Source organism: Cinclus cinclus, chromosome 27, assembly GCF_963662255.1.
Source record: "Cinclus cinclus chromosome 27, bCinCin1.1, whole genome shotgun sequence".
NCBI lineage: Eukaryota > Metazoa > Chordata > Aves > Passeriformes > Cinclidae > Cinclus > Cinclus cinclus.
Window position 1 is genome coordinate 4,689,333 of NC_085072.1, and position 20,207 is coordinate 4,709,539.

Here is a 20,207-nt window from a genome sequence, read left to right on the forward strand (position 1 = left end):
AAAAAAAAAAAAAAAAACAAAACAAGAAAACACCACCCTCAGAAAGAGTTCTTCCTTGCAAATGTTGTCCTGAAATCCAGAACTTACCATGATGGCTTTTAATCATCCCAGTGGTCCCAGGTGCAGGTGGAAGAGCAAGGACAGGGAGGTGACACAGGAAGGGGTTTCTTGTCCTGCCTGCACCATGTCCTGTGTCCCCTGTGCACTGGGTGACACAGTTGGATGCTGCATGGAGAGGACCCACCTTGTGCTGTTTTTGTTTGTAGGGGTTTTTTTGTTTGTTTTGTTTTTTGGGGGGAGTTTTTGAAATTCTTTCTTTTTAAAATGATGTTAAACTAAAGAGCAGTCTGTTTTTTCAGAGAAAAACAACAAAAGGCACACACAAACGTGAAGTCCAAATGCCTGAGAAAAGCAACTCCACCTTAGGAAGGTGATTTCTTGAGATACTGTTTGGAGTTTTATTGGCAACAACGTTCTGCCTGTCACATGCTCGGCCGGCCTGGCTCCTGTGCCTTCTCCCCAGTGGGAACAGAAAGGGAAGGTGGAGGGACTGGGAATCTCCATCCCTGCCAGGAAAGCCCTGGTGGCCCAGCAGGAGTGCTGGGAGAAACCCAGGGTGGCCCAGACCCATCCCCTCGTGCCTTCCCCAATCCAGCCCCTGGCACAGCACAGAGGTTCTGCCCAGGGAAGGGAATGGCCCACGGAAACACCCCCAGCTGTTTGAGTTAGCAGCACCCACAGCAGCCCAGCCAGGGAGCCCACAGGGATGCTGTGGGGGACAGCACCAGAAGCTGCCCTGGCTGCTGGGCCCAGCCACTCCTGCAGCCAGGACTGCTCCTGCTGCAGTGCAGCCCTGGCACAGCCCTGCCCTGCAGGGCCCGGGGAGGCACTGCCCACCCTATGTCTCCAGCAGGCTCTCCCTTGCTCCTGCTGGGAGCTGCCATCTCCACCCCTGCCCCAGCCCTGAGATGTGTTTCTGTCACACCTTGGGCAGAGCCAGGGCTGCGAGAACACGTCAGGGTAGAAACCTGCAGCTCTGGAACCACCCCCCACCTCCCGAGGGGTTCAAAACCCTACAACACCACAGCCAGGCATCCTTCTTAGATGTGGAGAGGATGGGGAGAACAAGGGGTTCATGTTATAAATATAAAATCTGCTACAAAGAGAAGACATATATTGTACATCTTTGACCCATATACACAAGAACACAATATACACAGAACGCCTCGGAGGAGTGGGAACGTTGTCAGGAGGTTTTTGAGAGATGTTGCTCCCCTACCAGCACCCTCTCTGTGCCTTCCCCACACACTGCATGGGGCTGTACTCACAAAACAGCAGTCACCAAAAGTTCCACTAAGCTGGCACGTGTCATTCCAGGTGTGTGTGGATGGAGTGGTCGTGGCCCCCATTGTGCCTGCCCTGCTGCCCTGGGGGAGAGGTAGGCAAAGAGGATGGAGAGGAGGAGGGAGGGCAGGCACGAGGGACTCTCTTGTGAACCCACAAAGTGCTTGGGGGGTCTCTGGACCCTCGGAGCGAAGGTAGGCCCTGAGAGAAACTTCTTGCCCTGCCACCCTTGGGGGGAAGGATTCTGCAGCCAGGCAGGTCTCTGATAAGGCATTTTCATCTGGGAGTTGGCGCAAAAGTGTCAGAAGAGACGAGGAGCAGATGGTGCAGGTCAGCAGGAGGCAGCAAAGCCAAAGTGGTCCCAGCCAGACAAGGCCAGGACAGGGAGTGGAGAGGACAAGAGAGCTTCGACTCCAGCTCAGTTTATCTGTAAAGCTTCCCCCATGCTCTCCCTCAGCCCCTTGAAGCCTCCCTTCCTGGCGTGAGCCACCAGCACGGAGTGAAATACTGAGAGTTGTCAAAATGGCACATCCAGGCGCATGGAGTGGCAGACAGGCACACGTTCAGAGTTAAGACAAGAGTTCAGGTGAGCTTTGTACAGCAAGGAGCAGCTCCTGGCTGGAGTGTCCGAGGACTTGGGATGACAAAAATGCCACAGTGATCAGATCAGGCCAGGATGAGGGGTGGGCACGGGAGGGAGGAGCCAGTCTGGGCACCTATCGGCGGTAATGGTTTGGGGCATCTGCAAACATGTACTTGAGTCTGTAGGCTTCAGCCAGCAGCAGCCCAATCTCTTCATTACCCCAGTGTATCGTGGGCAGGTTTTGTAACAACATCAAAAGGCCCTGGAAAAGGGAAGATGCTTAGTTTGGAGAGGCTGAAGGCAGAGCACAGATGCAGTGCAGGCTTGGGGCTGGCCTGAGCAACGCGCAGTAGCATTTGCTCACCACACTCGCAGGTCTGAAAGGCTCAGGGACAACATCAAGACGTGCTTGGGTCTAGATTTGAACCAGGGAAGCAGCCCATGCCCATTGGAATAAAGGGTGCTCTTACAGGGTTACAGCTGGACACAGGAAGGCAAACACTGTGACCAGAGCTGGAAAGGGATGTTTGAACCCTCCTACAGCTTAGTTCTCTGTCGTCATCACAAAGACTCAAGTTACTTCTAGGCAAAACTCCTGAGACCAGATGATCTTGGAGCCAACTCTGACATTTGTCTGTCCACACTGGGGTCCCAACCAGAGCAATTCCCTCCTCTCTCCTCCTTCCCTTCCCCAGGGAATCACCCCAACCTCAGGGTCTTACTTGGAAGTCTTCCTCATCCAGGATCTCCTTCCGCCACTTGATTAAGAAGGCAGCACAGACATACAGGTGGAAATGGGAGAATCCTTCTGGCTCTGACTGTGGACAGCAAAACTCTGGGTGAGCTCGTGCAGCTCAGCTGAAGAACGACCCCCCAGGCACAAATGTCCTACTGGGCCACCCATCACCCAGCTGGCTGTAAACATCCTGGGGCCACACTGCTTTGTTTCCCTCAGCACCCCAGCTGGTGCCAGGAGACCTCTGTGCCCGTGGGGACAGGGACACGAGGGACAGTGACAAGCCAAGCAGGGAGGGCAGTGGGGCCTGCATACCTGGTAGGTGTCCCAGAGGCGGATGGTGCAGCGGAGGGGCAGCTCCCTCATCAGCAGGTTGTTCATCCAGCGAAAGGCAAACTGCAGGTACTCGACCTCGTACTTCCTAAAGTGATTATGTACCTGCTCTGAAACAGCACATTTCACTTACACACCTGGGGCTCACAGTGCCCCAGCTCCTGCACACTGCTCACAGCACAGTGGCTTTCACACACTTTTGGACTGAGACCTTTTTCTCCCAAATTCCTCCTCTCCTCACCGTGTGCTATCACCAGGAGGTTTCTGGCTGACCTGCCCTGCTCCGGTTCTGTGAGTGTTGTAGGAAATGTTTACCCCTGCCCTGAGAGTTGTCCCAAAGGAGGCCTCCCTCTGCAGTGACAAACCTGAGCAGACTCCTGTGTCACCTACCATCGATCCGGCTCACCAGCTCCTCCAGGGCTTTCACTTTCTTCTGGATCCCTGGCTGTGCAAAGGTGTAATTGTCCTGTGGGGAGAGGGCCCCAGTCAGAAGCAGCAGCTTTAACAGTTAGAAATGATCGAGCCCAGATCAGCAGCTCGACAGCTGGGATGAGGTTATCAATGAGCCAAGGGCTCTTGAGCACCACGTCTGCCTGCTCTGAGTTCCCTGGTCAGGACAGGGGCATCTGGACAGCCACAGCACCCATCTCCCCAGCATTGCACTGACAGATTTGGCTCTGTGAAGTAGCAAAACCTCCCTAATGCTGAAGCATGCAGAATACTCGCCCAGACAGGGAGAGGAGACAGCTACACTGCCATCCCAGCAAGGGTAAAGGAATTCCTGTGGCCCCAGAGGCTCACCTGGATCCCATCCAGCAGCTTGCTCATGCACCAAAAGCTGTCAGCTTCGATGCTCCGTAAAACATCCTGGGACAGGTTTGTCACATCAAAGTTTTCCACATCCTCCTCTGCAAAATAGAGAGGGAAGAGCATCAGGGAGATGGGGGACACCAGGGACATGGGACAATCCCAGGGGCTTTATCAGGCCAAAACTTTGCAGGAGACACTGCAACGCTCCCTGTGTGTTAGGGGTGTGCCTGGCACAGTCACAGCACCCACGCACTCACCTATTTCTCCAGCTGAGCTGAAGAACCCCAAAATAACTGGTCATGCCCTGAACCCAGTCCAGGTCTCCAGGGAACCACAGGAGGGATCCCACAGCACTTTTGCCATCCTTCTGGGACAAGGGCTGTGCAGGGACAAAGGTCTGGCACACTGGAACCCCTTTAGCCAGAGCACACCTGCCCTGGGGGACAGCAAGTCTCTGCCAGCTGGGAGCACCACAGGGAGAACTGGGAGAGGGGAAACCTTCACTGCAGCCAGAAACCAGGGAAGGAAACACTGCCCGTGGCTCAGGGCAGCACAAGGGAGCTGCCAGTTCCTGCTCCCAGCTGGATTCATCAGCATCATCCCAGGACCAAAGCACAGCAGAGACACCCAGCCTAGAGACTGCCAGCTTTGAGGACTCATGAGGAAGAACTGCCAAAGCTTCAGGAACCTCTCTAGGAGAGCAGAACCCTCAAGGATAGCTGCAAGGATCAAAAAGCATGCAGAGATCTTCCCGGGCAGCAAAGAAGGCACTGAGTTAAATCCAGCACAGGGACAACTGGGCCATGTGGCAGACAGGGCTCAGCTTCGTGGGGTTTCTGCCTCTCCTGGAGCACAGCTGGCAGGAGAGTTCCAGCAAAAAGAAGTTGCCCCATGCATGGAAGAGCCTTGGTGTGCAGGAAGCAGAGATTTGTGCAAGTCTGTTTTTCAAACCCAGTGGGAGTCTGACAGCACAAGGGTCAGTGGCAGCTCTGTCCCCAAAGGGGTCTCACAGACTAAAAAAGGCTCCTTGCTTTAGATGTGAACCCCCAGGGCATGTAAGGGAGAGATGTCTGAGGATGAAGTGACAGTGGTGCTGGCTGAGCTTGGAACAAAATCACCTGCTCCAAGTCAGGCTCACCTTAACCTGGTGGCTGGAGGGGGAAAGAGGCATGGGAAGGCACTGGCACCGAGGTGGGGAGTCAATGAGGAGACACATGTCTGGCCTCATGGCTTGACTGACCCAGCAGTTTCCTTCCCCTTCTCCTCGGGAAGAGAGCACCCACCACATGCTGCTGTCAAGCCACTAAATCAGATCAAACTACAGGGCTAAGATGGCCCATTTCCAATTTCAGAGGCTCCGAAATCCTGGCAAGAATTTTTGATGTTCCTTGGAAAAAAACAAGAGGAGAAGATGGGGTTCAGGGCTGGAGCCAGGCCACCCTCTTGGCTCAGACACACTGCAGGCACTGCCACAGGCTGGGGAAAACCAACACCAAGAGATCCTGCTGAAGGAGGAAGGGCAGGACAGAGCCAGTGACTCCAATACTGTTCCCACCTCTGCTTCTCCTCTGGGGCAGAGCTCAGCTCCAGAGCAAACTGCCACCAGGAGCTTTAGGGACAAACAAGAGCTTAACCCACTAATCTCACAATCTTGTACTGCAGAAAGAGCAGCAAAGCTCTTTTCCAGCTACACATCATCATCACCATCCAAAACTGTCACTCTTCTCTGCTGCCTGCTCCACAGCCCTCTCACATGGTCCAGGTAGGGAGAAAGGCAGGTAAAATCTGTTTAGTATCCATCTCCTTCCTGAGGTCTCACAGAGAGGAAGGTGATGGGCAGGCAAAGGAGCAGGACAGGGACATGTGGACACCTCAGCAGGCAGGCTGAGGGATGTGAGCCCTGTGCAAAGACCTGCCTGGGGATGGAGGACCATGATGGAGAAGAGGCTGTGAGGACCTGCCCAGGTGATGGGGAACACCCTGCTGCTTGCACCAGCACGGGGACAAGAGGAGCAGCTCTGCCAGCACCCCCATGTCAAAGCAAAACAGTGCCAGGAGATCCCCAGCAGGAGCCAACACACACTGAAAGAGGCTTTGAACCAAACCCCAGGTGTCTGGAGTGTGGCTCAGCACAAGCACTGCTTAGCAGCAGCTCTAAAGAGGCCTCATGAAAAGGTGATACCCAACATATGGCTCTGACAGGGACTGAAAGGAAGCCACTGGCTTGGTGACAGCCACCTACAGCAGTGCTACACCAAGCCCAGGGGCAACAAGGGCTCAACAAAAGCAAACTTCCTGTGAGTGACATTTCAAAAGGGCTCAAGGAGGACACAAGAGAAGGGAAAGACCAGAGAACCCAGGGCCTCCATGCAGCCCCATCCCTGCTTTCCATAGGGGGCTTTAATGACTCCCCATATGCTGGCAGCAGGGGCTCAGGGCAGGAATGGACAGCTGGAGGAGAGTTAAGCCCTGTCTCAGCTCACAAATTCCCACAGCTCTGGGCAAGTCTGCACTGCCTGCAGTGAGCCCCAGGCCCAGGACAAAACTGGAGGTCAGGATGAGTGGTGACAGAATTGTCCCCATTCTCTTCACCCAAGTTTCTGCTCCTGCTTGTAGGGAAACAGTGTCCTCATTGACTGGGATTAGGATTTAGTGACAAAGCCAGCCAGAAGCAAACAAGATTGATACTTCCCATGACATTGCTCCCCTCCACAGCCCTGGTGTGGTGCCACACAGGTCCCAAAGCCAGGACAACCTCTAATGCAAGGCCTGGAATCAGGGATGAAATGGTGTCACATAGAGTACTGGGAGAGACTGCAGGGCCAGCTCTGACACACCTGGGGATGTTGAACTCACCTCTGAGCTCTGTCACTGCCATCCTAAATGCCAACACAAGCCCTGAGAGCTGGGAGTGACTCAGCAGAGGGGCAGCAGGACCTGGGCTGGGAGGGACTGAAAGCTCAGTATCCTTATGCTTGTTACACCCACTCTGATGACCCGGAAATGACAGGGATATGGTTTCCTCCACGAGGTGCTGAGCTGTCATTCCTGCCTCAATTCCTCAGCTCCAGACCATCTCTCTACATCCCCATCCTCCCCAGAGGATGTGCTGGGAGCCGGTGCCCATCCAGAGGCCTGCAGCAGAAACCATCAGTCAGGAGGAAGAATTACTCCAGCTATGGATCAGTCAGTGGCAGGGGCCTAAAGCTTCCATGTTTGCTGTGAAGTAGCTGAGGCAGTGGTGCCCATGCAGGAGGCAGGGAGAGCATCACAGGAGATGAGCCAGCTTGCCATGCTGGGGCAAAGGGGAAAACACCACAGCTAAACCTATCCCACCTGCCAGGGGTGCACTGCAGTCTGCTCAGCACTTGGAAGCAGCAGCAGGTCTGGATTCAGACTGAGTGGGAAAAGCAACTGGTCCCAGCTGGCAGAAGGGGTCTGGGGAGTTCAGACAGGGACTGGAAAACTCAGGATAAGCTTCTTCCTGCCTCAGCCTAGCTGGTCAAAGGGGCACACAGGATTCAAGGCATCGCTCAGAAAGAAGAAGCAAACAGTGTCAGTGGGAAGCCTTCAGGCAGGCTCAGGAGATGCAGGTGAATAAATGGGCTCATCCAGTCCTCAAAGCATCCAGGGCAGCTGGGAGAAACATTCCTGTGAATGTTTTCCATTCAGTTCCCCTCCTTCAGGACATGGAGAAGCCCACATCCTTCCTGCACCTTCCTTGGTGATGATGGAAAGGTATCAAGTCGAAGGCACTGCAGTGTGGCCAAACTGCTCTCACCCTGCCCCAGGCAGCTGTATTTAATGTATTTAATGCCTCTGCACACAAGGGCCTGGAGCTTGTTGGGTAACTGCCGACTGTTTCATTGTTTGTGTCAACTTCAAACAAAGGAAGATGCCAAACTGTTCCCTGGAAGTGACTGCTAAGCTAGGAACCATGCCCTGCCCAAACCACTCTCCTTTTCCACATTGCCATTTTCTCCTTTTCCAGCCCTTGGAGGGGATGCCAGACAAGCCCACTGAAGGATGTTTCAGGCCTTGGGCTGGTAACAAAAATAGTGGAGACATTATCAACCAGGCATATCAATCAGTTGGTGAGCTCCAAAGAGAGATTTTAACTGATCTGTAGAAAAGATGACTTGTTGTCTGCAAATGCAGTACCTGCCCAAAGCAGGGGAGGATGGATCAGAAGTCCACAATGACCTTGGCAGTGAAGACGAGCCTGTGAGTGCTACATGAGGAGTTCCTGGATTGAGCAGCAGAAGACCAGGATGTCATCCTGGCCTTGTGTTTCACAGCTAAGCAACATCACCAGCTTGTGATCTCCCATCTCTGGCTGCCAGCTCTGTCACTCGGGTACCCCACAGTCCCCAGGGAGCTGCAGTGGTCCCTGCTGTGGGGCACAGCCCCTCAGAAGCTCTGATGCAAATATCTCCAGGGGACACAGTGGGCAGCCAAGCAGAGGAGCCAGTTGGCAGCACACTGGATTCCTTTGGGATCTTGTGTAGTCAATAAAACACCTGCTCTAAAAGGAAGGTAGAGATTTGAGGATAGAGCCAGTACTGGTGCCAAATTCCCAGAGCAAGCTTTCCACAAAATGTAAGGGAAAATTTTCCAGGCCAGTTGTACACTCCCCTGTGAGCATGGGAATAGCCACAGGTGACACACAGGTGTGTGAACCTCAGGGGCTGCCTGAGCCATACAGGCTGCTCCCTTTCCCAAGGAACAAACAGCTTGAAAAACACAAGGAGAATTTCTTTTGAACAAGAGACTTCCCACAGAAAGGTGAGCTGTCCTTTGGGGTGTGCTGCACAAGGATTACCAAACTGCAAGGCCTCTCCTGCTGCAAGGACTTGGGTGCAGCACAGACTGAGCTGATTCAGCTGATCCAGGGATGCTGAGAATCAGTGATCCAGCATGGAGAGCCCTCAGCCCTGCCCTGCCAGCTCCTCAGGGGCCTGTCTGCAAAGGCAGCCATAGAGAGGAGGCTACAAATCAATTACTTAAATCCTGTTGCAGAGGGGTTATGAGGGACTGACCACTGCCAGCTCTTCCCCATGGAAATTAAAGGCAATTATGGATTTGTCTTTTAACTCTGACTGCTACATAGACCAGGGAGCAGGTAGCCATGACAGCTTGTGACCTCATGGCTGGCTTTGAATCCCAGGCTCCGGAGACAGAAGAGTTGTTGCTGCTTGGCCAAATTCAGCACAACTGCTCTCCTGAAAAGGAGTTTTTCCCTGCAACCCAAGTTTCAGAGAGAGCTGGAAACAGGAAGGCCACATCCAGAGAGGAAGCTTTAATCAGGGGTGAAAACAGCCCTGGAAGATGGGGAGAAGCACAAACCCAGCAGAGCCAACAGGGCCAATGCAACATGAACTCTGCTTTCACGTGCAGGGATTGCTAATCCCTGACACCCAGCAGGCTACAGGTCTGCAGGAAGTCACACCAGGTACCCACAGGCAGCTCTGATTATTCACACCAGCTCCCTTCTTGCCTAGGTCACTCACTGTGCACAGTCCTGCTCCTAACCCAATAAATCAATCTTGAGCAAGTGGCCTCTGCCAGGAATGCCATGGATGCTGCTCAGGCCATAGGAGAAGCCTCTCAAAGAGAACCTGCTCAGATCTGATCTGCTCTTCCCACAGAAGGGAATTCACTCCAGCTGCCATCAGAGCCACACTGGTGCCTTCTCCTTTGCACTTCCCAGGGATCAGCCCTGCCCACACTGGAAGTCTCAGTGGCAAGCTAGGTGGCTCAGCCCTTCACAAGGCCCTCAGCAGAGGCAGATCAGCCTTAGGCTTTCACTCACTTCAACTTTTGGATCAGACCTTAAAATATTTATTCAACGGGATTTCTGTCACTAATACAGTCTTACAAATTCTTTTTTCCTTCTATTTACAGTGAACACTAAGAGCCTTTAAACACAGGGATTATGACATCCCAGCATTAATGTCAACTCGAAAACACAGCTAGAGCCAGAGAAAAAAAATAAAAACACCATGGGTGGAAAGGACTTGATCTCCAGCTAAAAGCAAGTGGCTGACAAGAAATCCAGAAACAGCAGGGAGAAGCCAGTTTGGTTTCTGAAACTCTGTTTGAGAAATACACCTGTACTAGCAGCAAGGGAGGGATTCTGTATTAAAACACTTTATTTAACGTTCTCAGCAGGGTCTCTTTAAACTTCACTCATTCCTTCTACAGTAGGAACTGCCTAAGTCCAAGCTTTGAGAGCAAGACCCTCCTCCAACTCTATATATCAGAGCTTTGCCTGAGCTCCCTCAGTGCCTACAAGATCCCATTCCCCTCCAAGCTGTGAGGCTGTTAAGTGCACTGAAATGCAAACCCACCCTTAGCACTTCACCTTCTGTGGGGCTCAGCAAGATTGTGAAACTGAAGTCAATTCAACCAAGGAGCAGGGATACTGCAAGAGGTCAAAATACAACTCTAGGCACTCTGAAGGAAGAGCACAACATCCCCTTCTCCAGCAGGGCAAGTTTTCCTCATGCCAGCATTTCACACCTCTTCAAATCCCGGTCAGGAGTTCAGGAGTGCTTAGAGCAGCAAGTGTCACTTACCAACGTGCTCAGAGAGGAACACAACAAAGAACGGGGTGACCAGGTCATTGATGCCCTGCACATAGCCGCTGGCTGGGTGGCGAATGGCCCAGATAAACAGGATTCTCTCAAAAATCTAGGGAAGAACCAGGGAAAGCAGGTACCTGCATTAGCCATGCACAAAGGGAAGGCAGAAAAGCATAACTGCTAAGCTCAGGGAGTGTGGACCATGCACTGACAGGCTTTTCTGTAGCAGTAGGGTAATGTTAGAAGCATAAAAGTCCTAGGAGAGACTCCTGTGTCATCCACAGATCCCACACAAAGGCCAGCCCACTCTTCAGACAAGACAGTCCAGGCTCCTCATCAAAACCTCTGCCTGAAGAAATGCAGACCCAACTTTTCAAGACCCAGACAGCTTAATACCAACAGGGCAGGGGTGTCTCTTGTCAGAGCAGCCTCCTTGGCTGAACATCAGGTGGGAAGATGAAGTATCAGCACAGTACTTCCAGAAAAACACCACAGATCAGGACACTTCCCAACAGGGCAACCTCCCTCGTAAGAAGCAACATTCCCAGACTGCCCCAATCCCCTGGACACCATGCTCTGACACACACATACACATACTGAGCTTGTTTCCAGAGAGGACAGGTGTCCTCACCTGCCGGCCACCTCTTGAACCCATCCTTGCACAGGCTGCTCCCATAAAGGAGGTTTTGAAGCAAAACAGAACTATCCTGTGCTCTGGTTCCAAGACCTTCAATTTGTCCCAGAAACAAAAAAGATGTACCAGCTCTTGGCTACATCTTGCCAAAGAAGAGATCACCTCATAACTCCCAAGCTCCAAGTCTGATGTCTTTCAGAAACCTGGGACAAGACCAGGCAATTCCAGGAGGTATTTGCATCAGGAGGTGTCAGGCAGGGAAGTTTCCCCACGAAGTTAACTCCCTAGGAGCAGTGCTGGCCTCACTCCACACACACATCCCATGGCAAATGCAGGACAGCAGCTTCACCCCCCTTACCTCCTGGACAAGTGGCTGCTGGAAGAGGGGAATGAGTGGGTTGGTCCTTGGAATGTCAATGTGGATCTGGAAAAGAAGGTGGGTTAACACACACCAGCTGTGCTTTCCAGGGACACAATAATTTGTCACAGGCTAACAGAAGGGAATCCACCATCAGTGTTCCCCCAGGCAAGAGCTGACAAGCACAGTGGGGGCTACAGATGACAGCTGTACTGAGAAAATCATCTACAGTTACCTGCAGTCTGCTCTGCTCATGAACAGGCAGGTAGTTCAGAGCTGAAATTTAGTATTAGATCAAGTTAGGAAAATCTTAAACTAAAGAGGACAGAACCGTGCTGCCTTTTCCCCAAAAACAAAACTTCCAGCTACAGCTAGAGCAAGTCCTGGCACGACCCCACTCACGGGGACAAGCAGCAGCAAGAGACAGGAGAGAGCTGTACCCCAAGCAGAAAGGCAGGAGGAGGGTTCCCACCTGTCTGTAGGTGTCCTGGTGGTGCTCCTCGTTCCGGGAGTCGTAGTACTGCTGGATGAAGCCAAAGTACTCCTCCCTTTTCCGCTGCAGGGTCAGCTTCCGGCGCTCCGAGTTGGCAGGGAGATAGCCCTGCAGTGGGAAAGCTCAGCTCAGGGCAGGCCCTCCTTCCTCACCAGCCCTTGAAATCCTGCCAGCTGTGCACCCACAAACATCAGGCACACAACTCAGGAGCTGGGGAAAGAGCTTTCATGGAATTCGGCCTTCCCAGACCCTGACCTCAGAGTAATCTAACTTCATCAGATTCAGTTCCCCAAAAGCGAGTGAACCACTCAGTCCCCACACCTCTGGGCTTTGAGCTCAAAGAGGATGCAGGAATGGCACTCCCTGTTCAAAAACCCTACAGCTCACCTGGAAGCTGAGCACTGGGAACACACAAGCAAAGCTGGCTATGGGACACGGGGAGGTGTAGGAGCACGTGTCCCTGAGGTGGCACAGTCCTCCCAGACTCTGGTGTCACAGCTCCCAGTACTTACTGACAGCAGTCTCCATGTTACAGGCCGGACCTCTCTGGGCACACCAGGCCAGCTGCATTTTCTCAGCTCATCTGCAAACGGAGAGTGGTGGCAATGGATTAGATCCTAGGCACATCCAGGCACCACTACACCTAGAAGGAGAGGAAAGCCCAGTCTGCTGCTGCAGGCTCTGGAGACAATGAGCCTCCAGGAAGGCTCCCACTATAGCAGTGACTGGGGATGTGGGTCTGCTGCAAGGAGAGTAGAGATGATTTCAGCCCAGCTCGGGCACAGAACTGGGAGCTGCAGGGTCACCAGTGTGCCAGGACCTCAGTTCTCATGTAGAGCCCAACAGCCCCCAGTGATCCCAGCCATCATGTGCAAGATGGAGAATGATTAGGGACAGACAGGGAGGGGTTGGAGGACATCACCATCTGCCAACAGAGCGATTCCTGCACACACCCATCTGGTACAACTGCAGGCAGTGATTCTTTCCAACCTGAAGCAGACCTGATGCAGGCAGCAGCTCCCCTCTGCCCTCCCCTCCCCACCCAGAGGCATCCTCACTCTGCCCCACTCACCCAGGTCGGTGTTGTGGCTGGACAGGAGCTGCCGGAACTTCTCCAGCCGCGTTTTCTCCCGCACGGTCATGGGAGGAGCCCCGGAGGCGTTTTGGTCAGAGATTCGAGCCACGAGGGGAATGACAGGCCGGAGGGGGAGGGACTGCTGCTTCTGCAGGGGGCTCCGCACACAGGCCTCCTCTAGCAAGGACCAGAGGCTGCACTGAGCTGGGGAAGGAGGTTCCACCTCTCCCACCCCTCCTCGATCCCCAGCTGCTGTCAGACACTGCACATTTCCCCCTTCTGTTTCTCAGCACCATTGAATACCATCGCTGGCCCAATCCAATGGATCAGCAGTTCACAAGCATCTGTTGTGGCTCTTCCATCACTTCCCCCCATTTCTGCCTCCTTTTCTTCCTCCTGCATCCAGACACCTGGCTGAAAATGGATCAGACTTCCCTCTGCACATGGGTAGGACACAGGAGACAAGGCAGAACTGACGTTCGGATCTGCTCTGCTCTCCAGATCCAAACACCAATCAAGCTAATTGCTAGTGCAAAGAGAGGAGCTGATGGGCTGCCAGTGCCATCTCCTGAGGTACTCTCACTGCACAGGCAGACAGGGCAGAGTGAGCAGGGGCTACTGCTGCCCAATTCCCTGCTCAAGCTGTGTCAACATGACCTCACCCAGACCTTTGCTAAGAGCAGCACACCAAACCACGGTGGAATCAGAGAGCAAGTCCCAACAAGAACTTAACAGATCTCAAAACTGACTTACCACCCAGAATATGGAATACTCTGGGACAGACATGCCTGTATGCAGGATATTGAGCAGCTGAGGACACAAGCATTAAAGCCAGGCCTCTGAAAATGGCTCCTTGGAGTACAGGATACTAAAAGAAAAAGCCTCTGCTCTGCTTAAGGGCTGAGTCACAGCCTCTTGCCCATACTGGGAGTAGCAACAAGCAAGTGTTCAGTGGCCAAGTAAGAGAGCACTGGAGCAGGAGGCAGCTCCTGAAGATGGCTCTTACCAGAGGTCCTGGAGAGCTGGGCCTCACTGCTGGACTTGATGACCTTGCAGTTGGTGGGCAGGTCACCGAGGGCAGGCTGGCACCGCTCGGGCTTCACCCGCAGCTTGCTGTGGTTCTCCAGAACCTGCGCTGCCGTGGCCTTGGCCACTTTAGAGTTCAGAGTTTGTAAAGAGGATGAGGAGGAGGAGAAGTCCTCGTCTTCATCATCCCCAATGTCCCAGGCATCGCTGGTACTGCGGGCAAACTCGTGGAAGCTGGAGGCCTTCTTGCTTTTCATGGGCAGCCCACTGGCCTTGGAGCGGTCCTTGATGAAGCTGTGAGCCAGAGGAACAGGATCAGAGCCGTGCTGTTGGATGAGTTCATTGCCTTTCCTTTCCCCACGCCCTCACTCCAATCAGCCAATCCCTTATTCCAGATTTCCTGTTCCTCCTCCCAGACGTAAGGAATATGTGAAGTCTCTCTGGGCTACCCACTGCCAGGAGTGGCTGTCACAGGCTGCTGTGACAGCAGTCTCAGAGGCCACAGTGGCAGCACACAGCTGGAGAGGTGCCAGCCTTCCTGGCTCAGAAAGGCAAAGGAGAGACAGGTACAATTCCTCCAGCTCTGTCTTCCCCCACTCTACACAAAACAGGTAGATTAACACCCAGAAGAGGTCGTGCCTGGAGAACCTGGAGAGAGGCATGTCAGAAGGAGACAGAGCAGGTCTCCTTCCACGGACACTCCCAAAAGAGCTGCAGCTGTTCCCAGCAGCCAGACCAGGCTGGGCCTTTCCTCAGGCACAGAAAGAATTTACTCTTAAGCTACAGGAGCCAAAGTCCACCACCTGAAGCAGGGAACTTTCACCATTACACAGCATGGGATGGGGACAAGGAGGCAGTTCAGACCAGGAATTCTGCCTTTTCCTGCTGGGAAGGCTGCTGCAATTCTCCAGCCTTGTAGCTGCTTTACCTCCCTTTCCCTTAATTCCTCCAGCTCCAAAGAGGAGCAGAAGGATCAGACACTGCTAAAAAAATAAATAAATAAAAGTCTGTTTCCTTTGATGTGGGTGTTACTGTATGGATTTCTGGCCATAAAGGGCACCTGCAGATAAACTCTCCCTGCAAGCTTTCCTAGAGCGTAAGGCAGCACCACACCCCACTGGTGTCCTTCTTTGTGGCAAAATCACAGTGCCAGGGATGCTAAAGACCTCCACCTACTGCAGAGCTGAGCCCCAAACCTGCCAGGCCTTGTGACCTGCATCTCCAGGAGACAAACACTTACTTTTTGGTGAGTCGGGAATCCAGTGGAGGATGCTGTGCCCCATAGACAGGCTGAATGCTGCAGCAAGGGGAAAAGAAAAAACCCAAGATGCTGTAAAAAGAGGTCCTACAAATAATCTCAGCCTGAGCTGGGGTCACGCTTCTTGCCTGCTATTGGGAACTGAATAAAAGACCAAAAGCAGCTTCAAAAACCTTCTAACTTACAAACCTTAAATCCAAAGTACCACCAGCAGATGAAGATTTGTTCTTTGCAGTAGCAAAGAGAAGCCTTGTTTAAACTCTTAGGCCCAGTCCAGCCTGAGCTGGGGTCTGAGATCTGCTCTTTCCTGCACCACCAGCTCATCCCAGGTGACCACATGTCTCAGCCTACCTGCTGCATACACTGACCCTCGTTCTCTTTTCCAGTATGGGGAACTCACCCTCCCAGGCCCTGTGGGACAAGGAAGGACTCTAGGCAGTGACACTGGGGCTCATCCATAAATGTACTTCATGTTTTGAAGCCCATGCTGGCCCTCAGGATCACAGCCAGTGCCACAGAGGAGGAGTGCCTGGTACAGTACATGGTTTGACTCAGGTCCAAACCCCCATTTAATCAACTACTTCCTATGTGGCCTGAAATGAGTCACCACATCTCAGTCCCTGGTTCCTTGGGACTCGTGGGACAAGGAGCCTGAGGGCTCCAGGCCCTACATGGGGAGCATCACCTCAGAGAGGAGCTACCAAAAACATGCTCATCCCTATTTTTACAGACTGGAGGTGAGACAGGGATCCTGAGTTATCACCTGTGTTGGAGGAACTATTCACAGCCACCCCACCCTGGAAAACAACCTCTGGAAAACAAGTCCTGCAATGCCATGGCAGAGACAAAGGCCCTTTCAGAGCTGGCACACAAGGAGCAAGCTTCTCTTGGGTCAATAGAGCTGGCCTGGTTTCTAGGAGCTGCAGATGGTGCCCGGCAGTAAAACCAGCAGAGCCCAGCCTTGGAGGAGAAGGATGGCAGCCTGGTGCAGCTGGGAACAAGCTGAGGATGCACAAGCAACAGATCCAGCTGGCAGGGGAGAGATGCAGAGAGCCAGGGCAGATGCTGGAAACAACCACAGCACAGAGAGATCCTGGTGGAGCAGCCCAGCTAAGGGTGGGCTCACCACTGCAGTGGTTGTCCCTCATGGCTGGAAGTCCTCACTGAGTTTATCCACCCAGGATTAAGCCTAGGAGAGGCTTAATGAAGTGATGATAAATGATAAAGTGATGACTAATGAGCACCTGGAAGTCAGGACAGCAATTAAGCAGAGGCACCTCTACGGGTGGACATAGCAAAGAGATGATGAGGAGTAAGAAAAACATGCCCTCCAGATCAGCATTACTTCCCAGTGACTTGTGGCAGCTCCCTGCAGGACAGGAGCCAGCAGACCCTCTCCCATGCCCAGTACCAAACTCACACTGTCCCAGGATACCCAGCACAAGGTTCCTCCTCCCTGCCAGGGACCCACAGGCTTCGATTCACCTGTGAAGGTCTGGACTACACAAGACCAATGAAGGATGTGTGTTAGAGAGAGGAGGGGATGTGGCAGCCAGTGCTGGGGGAGGAAATCCTTTCCCGAGATTCTGAATCAATGTTTGATACAATGGCAGAGGGTCTCACCTGCACACAGCTCTTTTTAAGGTCTTACAACCCAGACACTCCCAGACAAAGAATCTCAAGCTGATCTAAGCTATGCTCCCAGCCTTACTGGACAGGTCCCCTGCTCTGTCCCAGTTTAAACTCTTTGGGACAGGCATTTCCTGTTACCTGGATGCTCAGTGTAGGGTACAAGGGGTGACCAATGGTGTGAGGTACAATGGCTGTGTGACACCTCACAGGATCATCACAGGGTGTGGGTTATTGACACTGCAGCAGAGCATAGCTGTGAAACACCACTGCCCCTCTGGACACAAGACATTTACTTCCAGCAGGCTGTTTCTCCCCTTTTAAAACAGCATTTAAACAACCCCAGCAGACCCTGGCTGCCCATCTCTATAAAGAGCAAGGAATAAACAACACATCACAGCCAGAGGACAACAGACCAGAGCACTCAGCCAAGACATCCCTAGAAAATTACCAGGCACAGAATTCCCAATGCAAAAACCACAAGACAGCACTGGAAAAACAAAGCAGCATTTACCAGTTCTAAACCTACACCTAAAATCCATCCTAAAACTACAGGGGCCAAAAGCTAATGAACTTTATTAGCAAATAAAAGCTAATACAACTAAGTGACCAAACACACAAAGTGTCATGGAAAAGGAAGCTAACACAGTATCCAAGTCCCTACAAAGCCTCCCTCTGCCAGATTGTCAGGGGAAAGAAAGGAGAGAGCCAAGAATCTGTAGGGGGGGGGGTGGTCTCTCAAAGCTCAGATGAAAAAGAAGAAAGGGAGGTTCATGTCCAGTGACCATGGATGCAGCACATGCCACCTCCACCCTCTGAGGCAGGCTGCTGAAGACCTGTTGGTGACTGTGCCTGGAAACAAGCAGTACACAGGAGGTAACAAGGCTCCTGGATCCAGGAGATCTGCCAAGCAGGCAGTTAGGAGAAGGAGAGAACACTGCCAAAAAGTTCCTGATGCAGAGTGTCACAGGCAGGACCGGCTGCCGACCAGACCGGTTCACCTGGTTTGAGCTTTCCAAGGCAAAGCTCAGAAGTCACCAAATGCAGAAGAGAGGTGATGTCCAGGACCACCAGCTGAGAGCATGGCTGAGAGCTTCGGGTAAGGGACAGGAGCAGCTGGAAATAATCCAGGGAAAGCACAGGATTTTCCTCCCACGGGAGCAGCAGAGGAGGAACTGAGAGCTCTTTGCTCTCCCTTTGCTTACCACAGACATGGATTGTCCAGCCAACCTGAAGGAGCTGCACAGTGACAAGCAGATGAGTGAAAGCACATTAGAAGGAGATATTTAACTGGCCCAGCAGGATTTAAAGCCAACTAAGCATTTTAGTCTGTACCCATACCCCAGGAGGCGAAGGGCAGGGTTCAGATAAGGCAAATGAGAGCAAAAGTGAGGAGCACCAGGCAAGAAAAGCACTTGAGACAGCTCCACAGAGAGGCTGATGCCCTCTTTCCATGTCAGCCTTGCTCCCAAGGCATTTTAGGGAGCCTCTCCTTCATCAACACCAGTCTCTTCTTCCTAGATACCATGTCAATCACACATTTCACTTGTTTCTCCCATCACTGAGCGAGTAAAGAGAGGAGCCAGGACACCACAGACAGAGGAACTGAGGCAGGGGCTGTTCAAGCAGAGTCCTCCCAATCCTCCCTCCTGAGCAGAGGGGGACCAGGAGCCACATCCCACACAGGAATGGGTAATGGGGATACGTCTTATCATGGGACACCCCTTGGGGACAGAGTTGCTGCCACCCAAGGCATCACCTCTAAGGACTTAGGGAAGGATGAGTTTTCTTCAGTATCTGTGGAAAGGAACATGGTACAGCCCTGGCTCTGAGAACACCCCAAAGACGCTCCCAAGGCACCCTGATCCCTCCATCCTGCTTCTCATGGGGGGCACACAGGGGGTCCCCGCAGCCCCCACACCGCCTGCCTTGTCCTGCAGATGAGGCAGCAGCTCTGACCCTATCCTTGTCCCCCGTATATTAAGCCTTCCACCAGCAAAATTCCCGTCCCATAGCCCGGGCTGGCCCTGGCGTCCCCCCTATTCCTGCGAGGAACCCCGGGGCCCCAACCAGCTCTTCAGCCGGGACAGATTCTCCTGGTATCCCCCGAGCCTTACAGGGGTACCCTCAGCCCCAGAAGCAGCCTAGCTGACAGCCCCTTCCCCAGGCAGAGCGGCGGCTCCAGCCCCAGCCGGAGCGCGGGGGGCGCGGCCCTCACACCCCTTCCCAGGGGCTCACCTGCCCGGCAGCTTGGCGCTCCTCTTCCAGAACTGCCTGCCGCTCTCGGCCGCCATGGCGGAGGGCAGGGCGGGGCGGGCCCGGCGGGCCGGCCAGCCCGCGAGCGGGGAGCGGGGACCCCGGCCGGCCGGCCCCCGGCGCGGCGCGGAGCAAGGCGCGGCCCCGCAGCCGCCTCAGGGCCGCCCGCCCGCAGCCCGCCGCGCCGCCATCTTGGCTCCGGGCGGGCCCAGCGCCGCCATTGGCCGCTGCGCGCGAGGCGTCGAGGATCCACCAATCGCAGGCGGGCATGGGCGTGACGCGTGGGGGGCGGGGCCTGCTACGCTGGAGGGGCGGGAGAGACCATGGGGGGTGCGGGGCGGGGGGCGCCGGGCGGCACCACCGGGCTCCTGCCGGGGCGGCCGAGTGACGTTTTCTGGGTTTTTTGGGATTTCTGCTTTTCCAGGGAATTCGTCACCGCCCTGGATCCCGCTCGCCTGTCGTGTGGCGTTTTAGGTCCGGTGAAGTGGCTGCTTCGGTCTGACACGGGAGCCGTTTCTGTTCAGACTTTTAGAATTTAAAAAATCTGAATAAATTAAAAATTGCCTCCAGGCAGTGTGGCATTTTCTGCACCAGACGCTATTATTTGGCTTCTTTTTATTCATAGTGCATAAAGCCCAGAAATAGTGCTCCAGATTGGAGTAACACCTCTCATATTATTACTATTATTCTCCACCCCACTTACTCTCATACGGAGCACTGAAGAATAATTATTAATGAATAATTATGCAAATATTCTATTGTATATGCAAATTAGGGGACACAATTTTTTCCACTGCCACCCCATAGCCAATACCAAACACCTGCAGCACAAAGAACTAAAAAAAAAAAAAAAAAAAAACCAAAGAAATAAAAAAAATAAATGAAAAACAAAAAATGCACACAGAAACAAAATGGAATGGCAGGAAAAGAGTCAAAACACAAACCACATTAAAAAAAAAAGAAAAAGCCAGCAACCGCTCCAGGACCATTGAGAACAAACTGGAAACAAAAAGTCCCAGCCTGGAATTGGCTCCTTCCACATTTTAGCTATCTTTGGTCTGGGTATCCATGGTCTATCAATCTTTCTA

General features: G+C 53.1%; 1 protein-coding gene across 1 annotated transcript; it reads right to left on the reverse strand.

The window, feature by feature from the left end:
• Nucleotides 1-123: 123 nt before the first annotated feature.
• On the reverse strand, nucleotides 124-19,279 carry TBC1D22B (TBC1 domain family member 22B). Its single transcript, XM_062509821.1, has 13 exons — nucleotides 19,102-19,279; nucleotides 15,217-15,273; nucleotides 13,957-14,270; nucleotides 12,948-13,127; nucleotides 12,388-12,458; nucleotides 11,855-11,983; nucleotides 11,383-11,448; nucleotides 10,385-10,499; nucleotides 3,798-3,904; nucleotides 3,387-3,462; nucleotides 2,979-3,106; nucleotides 2,650-2,745; nucleotides 124-2,189 (listed from the first exon to the last, which is right to left on the reverse strand). Exons 1-13 carry the CDS (start codon nucleotides 19,155-19,157, stop codon nucleotides 2,061-2,063), a joined length of 1,524 nt encoding a protein of 507 aa, XP_062365805.1. The 5' UTR covers nucleotides 19,158-19,279; the 3' UTR covers nucleotides 124-2,060.
• Nucleotides 19,280-20,207: the final 928 nt, after the last annotated feature.

Excerpts from the sequence above, each read along its gene's own strand:
- TBC1D22B (XM_062509821.1), bottom strand. The coding sequence starts at position 19,157 with ATGGCGGCCGAGAGCGGCAGGCAGTTCTGGAAGAGGAGCGCCAAGCTG. Across the intron at positions 12,459-12,947 it reads CAGCCACAACACCGACCTGG|ATGAGCTGAGAAAATGCAGC; the intron begins GTGAGTGGGGCA and ends CTCCGTTTGCAG. Across the intron at positions 11,449-11,854 it reads ACCAGGACACCTACAGACAG|ATCCACATTGACATTCCAAG; the intron begins GTGGGAACCCTC and ends CTTCTTTTCCAG.